This window comes from Plutella xylostella, chromosome Z (assembly GCF_932276165.1).
Source record: "Plutella xylostella chromosome Z, ilPluXylo3.1, whole genome shotgun sequence".
Taxonomy (NCBI): Eukaryota; Metazoa; Arthropoda; class Insecta; order Lepidoptera; family Plutellidae; genus Plutella; species Plutella xylostella.
This window is the reverse complement of record NC_064012.1, coordinates 1988597-1997301: the sequence shown is the minus strand read 5'-3', so window position 1 is coordinate 1997301 and position 8705 is coordinate 1988597. Positions and strand designations below refer to the sequence as shown.

Sequence of the window (8705 nt, the reverse complement as noted above, 5' to 3'; positions counted from 1 at the left end):
TCAAGTTTATTGCATTTATATTATTCAAGGTGAAGACAGTTCCTTAGCCCATTGTCTAATGGTAACCATAGTTCAAGACTCGTAACTAAAAATGATACAAACAGGGTAAGATTGTTTCTGAATTACTCGGATAACCAGCCATTTAAGAATTAATTTAAATAATCTACTTTTACTAATTTTAGCAGAAATTTCGTTCGCATCCAGCTGCGTGCTTTGGGAGAGGCCTACGTCCAGCAGTGGACTTCTATGGGCTGCAGATGATAATGATGATGAGTAATACAATAAAACATAGAATTGAAATTTACTTTTTAGGCCTACGACCCAGTCTAGGCTCTTTAATTATCCCGTTGCTATCTTTAAAATTAGATGTGGATCATTCAAAGCTTAAAAACTCGCTCTAGGGTTACCTGCCAATAGTACCTCATATCACTGTTACCTAGGCAATATTACGTAGCCTCCATTCAATGTGTAATATATTTTCAAAGGGAGAGAAGTAAGGCTCTCGAGGTGAAGTACATAAAGGCTCTGTCCAAGTTCCTGTGGAGCATCGGCGCGTGGCCGGGCGAGGAGTTCGGCGACTCCGTGGCGCTGCCCATCAGGTATTATTATTCTGTTGTATTTAACTTACACACACATTATAGCAGTATTACAGACATTAATAATATAGCATAGAGTCATGAACATCATCATCAGCATCATTAAATTACATCAACTACCGTACCACCACCGAACATCAACCGTCGACAAATTACGTCACATTTGACAAGCGACCGACGCAGCTTAAGGATTGTAGTGGCTAATGTGTCGGTGGTGGTAACCCCGCAGGTTCCAGCGGCTGACCCTGCCGTACCAGTGCGCGGGGATCTTGGCGGCTCAGATCTACTACCTGGTGAACCACCGGACCAACATCCGCTTCTTCGACGTCGGCCATGTCATTATTAACTGCTTTCTTACTTTGGCTACTGGCGTGAGTATCTATGTATAAAGAACTAGGTAGGTAGGCAGGCGAGTCGAACGCGCGCACAACGGGAATCATCCGTTCCATTATCCTTAGATAACTGTGGAAAATATAGCCTACATCTACAGTGTACTTTATACTACCTACTTAGTAATATTTCACATTTTACGTCGATTAAATTATTTGCATTTTGAACTTTGCACTGTTGTCTACCTATCTACATTTGTTTCAGACCCGCACCGCTTTGCCAAGTTTCAAAGGGTACACTTTGATCGTCAAGAAATTCATTAACGATTTCCATTTGATACACTTTAAAGACAAGGGAGAGTACGATGAAAAAGTAAGTTATCTTGTACTTAGATACATTTACTCGAACACATAACATTTATAATAATAATATCTAGGGACATCTCACACACAGTCATCCGATCTCTAGGCAGAGCCTGTAATATGGGTATCAAACAGCTTTTTATTTTTATAACAAGATGGTAAAAGTAGAACGACCCTAGGCTGACACACTTTTTCGCTACTGCTTCATGAACCTGCATTACTTCCCAGGTGTACAAGATCACCGACTTCGTCTCGTACTACTTCACGATAATGCAGATGACGCTAATGGTGTGTGGCATGACCCTGTTCAACATGTCCCCTCTGTACAACGACTACAGAATGGGGGCATTCTCGCGCCACCGCCCGCCTAACATCACCATGGACTTTGCAGTCTTCTACGAGTTCCCGGGAGCCACTCAAGATGAGCATTTTTACGCAGCAACATTCCTAAACCTGTGGCTGTCGTGGAACTGTTCCGTGTCAGTTTGCTCCATTGATCTGTTGCTATCGTTGATGGTGTTCCAAATTATTGGGCACATTCGGATTTTGATGTATGATTTTGAGAATCTGGAGCGGCCGAAGAGCTCGGAGTCGGTGAAGACGGAGGGCGAGGAGTCGCTGGTGCCGGTCACGGTGGAACTCTTCGACCGTCAGGAGAACATGCGTGTGCATCGCAAGCTGATCGATATGGTCATACGCCACCGGCTTATAGTCGAGTATGTATTATACTATAAATGTGCTTACAGTGAGATGAGTAAAATGCGATAGTAGCTATTTCAAAATGGAATTCAGATGTAGAGTTTATGTTTTGTGGTATATATGTATATACGTACTCCGAAGTTTTTTTCTAACATATAGGTGATATAGGTACTGTACTTAATTATTTTTTTCCAGATTTGCGGATGATATATCATCATTTTTTGGCCCTCTACTAGCCCTGACCTACTCATTTCATTTGGTCAGTCTGTGTATCTTGCTGTTAGAATGTTCTCAAAACGTAAGTTAAATCCATTTCTACTTCCATGGTTAAACATTTTTGTAAAAGTTACCTCTACAGGCACGTCGTGACGTAGGTACTTAGGTAATCTATAATATCATATCATAAGTAATACTTTATACCTATGTAACTTATTTTATACTGAAACCGATTAAGTTAAAACTTCAATTTAGGCACTTTTAAACAACGGCAACGTGTAACTATCATAGTGTAACTTCATCATATCCGATAAACTTTAAATTTTTTAACTTCTAATAAATACTATAGGTAGGTAGTTGGTAAATTAGTGTTAATATTCCAGGATCCGCAAGCGCTGGCGCGGTTCCTCCCCCTGACGGCCATCATCTTTGGCGAGCTCGTGCAGATATCAGTGGTGTTCGAAGTAGTCGGGTATATGGTAAATATAGAGAACTAGCTGTTCCCGCACGCTTCGCTTCGCCTTAAAAAGTTTTCCCGTGGGAATTCCGGGATAAAAAGTAGCCTATGTTCTTTCCCAGAGTCTAGACCGTATGTATACCAAATTTCATCCAAATCCGTTCAGTAGTTTTGGCCTGAAAGAGTAACAGACAGACAGACAGACACAGTTACTTTCGCATTTATAATATTATTAGTTAGGATTATACTTACGTACGTTTTCAAAGGATTACATTAATTGCGTACCTATACTAAATTTATCCGCGAGCTTCGGTTAAAACGTTTTCCTGTGGGAATTGATGTAAAAAAATTACACCGTATAAGTAAGCTTTTCTCATCAATCACTGTCTATTTAATAAACCGCATCAACGCAAGTTGTGTTTATATTATAAGCATACATGCAATACTGCTACACAGACACACGCGAAAAGCGACTTAGCTTTAAGCCGGCGCCAGACATGTGATCAAAGTTTGAACACACTACAAAGTCGCGAAGTGTGGCACTGACATTTGCGTATTGGTGCAAAGTTTGAACACATCTTTGTAGTTTGCCATGTCTTGTCGGTTTTTCCGCGCAAATCAAAGTAAACAAAATTCAAAGTTTGTGCAGCCTGCCACACTTGTTGCAGTGTTTAGTATCGCGTGTGCATTTGACAAGAGCAGTTGTATTTTGTTTGTTTGAGCGTCAATAATGGAGTGCAGTAATAACGCAGTTATAGAATTCATTGTGCTACTTCAATCAGAACCCTCAATATGGAATCCGAAAAAACAGGGATCTGGGGAATGACGCATGGATTAGAATAAAAAATAATTTCTCCGTACCAGTTACAGTAGAAGACTTTAATTTTTATTTGAAAGTATATAAAAATTAAAGGCACTCATATAAAACAGAGTGACGGAGTCAACAAAATCGTCGTCCATTCTGTCAGCGATCTTTGCGGTAACTGTGTCCGCAAAGCATTTGAAAACAAGTCTGGCAGATACTATTTGTGCACATAAAGTTTATTCAAAGTTTGGAAAAAGTGTGCTCAAACTTTGATCACTATGTCTGGCGCCGGCCTTATACTCATGTCTTTTCAAGGGGGAAAAGCTGATAGACTCCGTCTACCTGAGCCCGTGGGAGTGCATGAACGTGAGCAACCAGAAGTCCATGAAGTTCATACTGAGCCGCATCCAGCTGCCTCTGCAGGTCACCGCCATGGGCATGGTCCCCGTCGGCGTGGAGACCATGACCGCGGTATAACCCATTTGTCCTTACTTGCCATAAAAGGTAGTCAATCTTTGTGTGTGTGAATCAAAATACACTGTAATTTTTGCTACTGAGTATTTTATTGGTTGTTATGTTTTATTATAAAATCTAGTAGGTATATTCAAATAAAAAGACATATAAAGATTGTTTACCTTTTGTGCCAAGTAAGAATGAATGCAGAATATTGCATTATATTCTGTTCTACCTCTAGGGTGTTACGGTAGTGTTAGTGCTTGCACCAGCTGCCGTTATACGGGTTCGTATTTGATGTTTATAAACGTCGCTATTTCGTCATTCGCCATAAATACAGCGCTGTTATTGGTGGAACGCGCATTAAACGAGTTTATCGACGTCGATAACTAACCCGTGTAGCGGCCGCTGGCTGTCTGTAATGGGAGCTTGTGCATAAGATCTTAAGAGCTTTGATAAGCTTGGATCATTTAAAAATGCCACAGTTTCTTAGCAAATTAGGTTCGTCTGCTATTGCTTTTTATTAATAAAATAAGATGTTAAAATAATAATATAATCTTCTGTTTCAGATAATAAAAACTACGATGTCCTTCTTTGCGATTTTACAATCAATAAACGATTGAATTCAAATGTTGAAAAATACCAACCACGATGCGAACGAACACCTGTCACTTTATTTAAATTTACTCATTAATTTATGTATTTACTCAGTATTTACTTTACCGTTGAACATCGTGGATTCGTATGTACGAGTACATACATGATACATACCACCCTCGCTCAGTGTCACAAATGAATGTGGTGTATTAAATTGGATTTAAAACATTTGTATGAGTAGGTATTTAGTTTTATTGTTTGATTATTTTATTATTAGGTAATATTATTATCTGGAAATACACAATATGAAGTGGTTTAAAAAGTGTGTTCATTTTAATGTCCTAATGAATCATACGTACTTACTCATAATGTCATAGGCTGGTTTAAAACAAAACCTATTTTATTTTAGCATTTTCCTAGCTCCTTCCTCCCTAAAGATTGGAGGACAGATATTCGCGGGTTAAAATTAAATAAAAAATACTTGCGACAAAACTCCCGAAGACGTTTATTTTTAAACGACAAATTAATTAAGCTCCATGTTTTCTTAAAAATATACTTCTTAACTATTCTAAGTCTGCGCGGTTACGAAACTTGCGACGGGGTGAGCGACGGCCGGTGAGGCGGCTCGACGGCGATGTAATCAAATGCATTATGCGTTGTGTACGAACGCCCATCGCGAGTTTCGTACACGCAGACTAAGATCCGGGCATCACGCTGACTGCTGCCCGGCCCTCAGGGCACTATCCCCCGAACTGCTCCTCCTCCCAGTTCTCGGACTCTTCGTCAAAGTCCGCCAGCACGTTGTCGTAGTTCATGTCCTGGAGGTCCGGCTGCCCGTTCTCGTACACTTTCTTGCGAAGCGCCACCTGGTCCACCGTGAACTCGGGGTCGAATAGTCTGCCGACAGTCACGTACGGGTTAAAGAGCGCCTCGTTTATAATAGAGAATATTTCGGAATTACCAAAAGTTTTATACATGTTTATTAGCCAGCCAGCGCTAAAATAGAAGTCTGACGTTGTGTTTAGTTTTGTGGTAAGAGCAACAAACCCTTGTATCTTAAACTTAAGGGAAGTAGTTTTTAGATGATTGTAATGTAGGTAAGTAGTTAATTAAATTGTTTATGGCGTAATATGTAAATAACAGGCTGAGCAGCTGAATTTCGAATCGGCTGCGTTCAACATACTCAACATCTTCAGCAGTCAATGCTGGACGTAGGCCTCCTTGACAACAATGACCCAGGGCCTCTAGTCTGCTAAGGAATGGCGGCACAGTTGTGTGTCGGCAGCATATTTTCTTATTGCATCTTTTCTAAAGAACTAACATTAATATAAACTCTAATAAGTGTTAAGTGTTTCATATCGTATACTAGGTACTGGGACTCATTAACCAAGAGAAAACGGATAACTAAAGTCGGTAAACCCTTTAGACATTGAGCCGCCATTCCTTAGCAGACTTGAAGCCCAGGTCCACCAACCCTCCCGCAGCCGGGGCCGCTACACTCACTTCTGGGTGCAGTTGAAGAAGTTATGCAGGTCGGGCGAGCCGATGAGGTGGAAGATGTTGGACTTGCCCGTGCAGTTGGTCCACTGTGCGTCCGGAGACACCAGCAGACCCACCACCGTGTTCTTGCAGATCAACGGCGACCCGAACGTGCCCTGGGAATGTATGAAATCATGATAAGACCCCCCACAGACTGCAGACTTTTAGTCGGCCGATAGTTTGGTCGGGCTCTTAATCAGTATGGATGTACTCGTATGGTACTGCGCACATTCAACGATTATGTATCGGTTACTCCATACTGATTAAGAGCCCGACCAAACTATCGGCCGACTAAAAGTCTGCAGTCTGCGGGGGGTCTTAATCAGTATGGAGTATCGGCCGATACATAATCGTTGAATGTGCGCACTACCATACATCTCCATACTGATTAAGAGCCCGACCAAACAATCGGCCGACTAAAAGTCTGCAGTCTGCGGGGGGTCTAATAGTTCACGCAGCTATGCTGTTTGTATGGTAGCCAGACATTTTAAGTTAGTGGTAAGTATAAACAATAGACTGTTTTTTTAATTACTGCCGTTTCTCTGAAGAAGCGTATTGTATCTGTAGGTGTAACCAACATGTAAAATTAAATAACGTTGTAAACTATATCTACAGTAAAAAGTTCATAATATCATACATACACATTATAATTAGGTACTATAATACCTACCACGATAATACCTAATAGTCACTAATAATATTACTCCGTGATCTTACATGACATAATTGCCCAAAGCGAGTTGGCTGAAAAAAATATAAGTAGGTTATCATTAAATTATGCTATCTATTTTATGTAGTTAACTAGTATTTCATGTATGTGGTGCGATGGTACTTAGGTACCTAAGGGGCTACAGTAGTTATTGCTATTAGGGAACTACCCGACCCACCGAACTAGGTATATCTCGACAGAGGTAGTACCTAGTTCTGTGACCCGACCATATAAAAATACGAAAAGAAATTGGAATGCCGATATAGATTCTAAAAGATAGATAGGCTTGATAGCGTAGCTCCAAGTCCAAATGAACTGCACAACTCACATCAACGGCGCACAGGAGCTCGTCGCTGTCCTCGTCGTGCGGGTGGCCGTTCCAGAGCCGCGTCATGGCGGCGTTGTACTTGAGCTGGAGCGTCTCGCATGTGGGACGTATCTTCACCACGGTCACGAACTGCGCGTGGAGCATGCTGTCCTTCAGCGGGAACTTGCGGCCCGGGTGGATCACGTCCTGGGGGGTATGTGGTAGCTCAGCACATCTAGATATGTGAACCAACCCGCAGTGGATCAGCGTGGTGGGGAAATGGTCCAAGCTTAGGAAGGCAGTTTAGACCTTGGGGATATGCACAACGGTTCCATTCGAGAGAGCCAGGTGCAGGTACTTGTTTACCCCCTTACACAGAATAAAATAGGGGGTAGGTGGTTAAAAAGGGGCGATGTTGTGCAGTCGGTACAACTGGATAAAGATGGAGTAAGTAGAATTCGATGGAGCGCTATGAAACTTGGTTTTATGTAAGCTGTAAGACCTCCAAAGAACTTCCCCCAAAGAGGTATCAACTGTACCGTAAATCACGTAAATGTACTCGTACAATTGTATATGCTCACTGGACTGCCTAATCCGATCGGCACTGTCACATACCATCATAGACTTAGTATACAGGGTGGCCCAAAGAGTGACGTCCAAAGGAAAATGTTTGATTCCTTAGGTCAAGGGGTAGCCAAATCACCCCCATGTATGTTCAGCAATTTTTAGTAGTTTAGAAGTTATGATTTTTTTAACTAATTTTCTACGAAAATCGACCTCAGTGGATCAATTATGTTTTATTATTTTTTTGGATAACTTTTTTAAATTATTTTTTATTTTTGTGTCATCCTCTTGAGTTGTTCTTTTAACCATAAAAGTTTCAGCTTCCTAGCTATAATGTAAGTTAGTTATTTTTATATCGAAAGTTCAAATTATATCATCGAGCTAGACTGCTCTGAATTTTCAACTTGATATTAAAAATTGAACTAGATATTCTCATGGTCCCTTATTAATTTTAAAAACTCCGCAAGGTTCCAAATTAACATAAAAATAAAAATAAACTATTGCTTAATGGGGTATTATTTGCAGAAAACAGCCTTCAAAGGTACTTGGGTGGAAATTACCTCATTAGTCAATTGTTTCAGAAAGTTGAAAGGGGCCGTCCATTAATCACGTGAGGCTCAAAGGGGGAGGGAGGGGGTACGGAAAACCTCACGAAATATCACGAGGGGGGAGGGGGGGGGTCTTGTTAGACATCACGTGTATTAATTTTTTGTCAAAAAGCGCTAGGTATTTCTGAACCGAAATTTTGAACGGCGCAAAAATTTAAACGATTTGTCTATTGGGTTTTTATTAAAAGCCACTAGTTTATCAAGATTAGCCTCGATTTAATAGTCTCATATACAGTGCCACAAACTTATCTGTTCCGGTGAGAGCGAACTAAATTGATCCATATCTCATTACTTACTAATGAATGGTATATTGTAAAAGATTAGATAGGTTTATTAACACCGCAAGAGCGAATTAACAATACGAGAAAACTTAAAATCTTAAAGAATTAAGAAATAATAAACATTTATGTGAGCTGTCACCGGAACAGATAAGTTTGTGGCACTGTAAATCGATACACAGTGA

General features: G+C 40.7%; 2 protein-coding genes across 3 annotated transcripts in view; one reads left to right on the top strand and one right to left on the bottom strand.

The window, feature by feature from the left end:
• Window positions 1–91: 91 nt before the first annotated feature.
• LOC105382691 (odorant receptor 13a-like) lies at window positions 92–4541 on the top strand. The gene is given in 9 exon segments (NM_001305486.1): window positions 92–105; window positions 486–599; window positions 826–967; window positions 1191–1298; window positions 1517–2004; window positions 2183–2285; window positions 2587–2682; window positions 3781–3936; window positions 4488–4541. Coding segments are annotated over 9 exon segments (1275 nt in total).
• A 402-nt stretch (window positions 4542–4943) lies between these two features.
• The window catches only part of LOC105382690, a 49154-nt gene continuing 45392 nt past the window's right edge, over window positions 4944–8705 (bottom strand). Inside the window, exons 3-6 of one of the 2 annotated variants that reach the window (XM_011552617.3) lie at window positions 7092–7277; window positions 6772–6798; window positions 6019–6170; window positions 4944–5412 (exon numbers count right to left, since the gene is read on the bottom strand). In XM_011552617.3, coding sequence (XP_011550919.3) covers window positions 5256–5412; window positions 6019–6170; window positions 6772–6798; window positions 7092–7277 — 522 coding nt within the window. In that variant the 3' untranslated portion in view covers window positions 4944–5255. The remainder of the gene's footprint in view (window positions 5413–6018; window positions 6171–6771; window positions 6799–7091; window positions 7278–8705) is intronic. The other variant, XM_048633017.1, reaches the window with a different exon arrangement.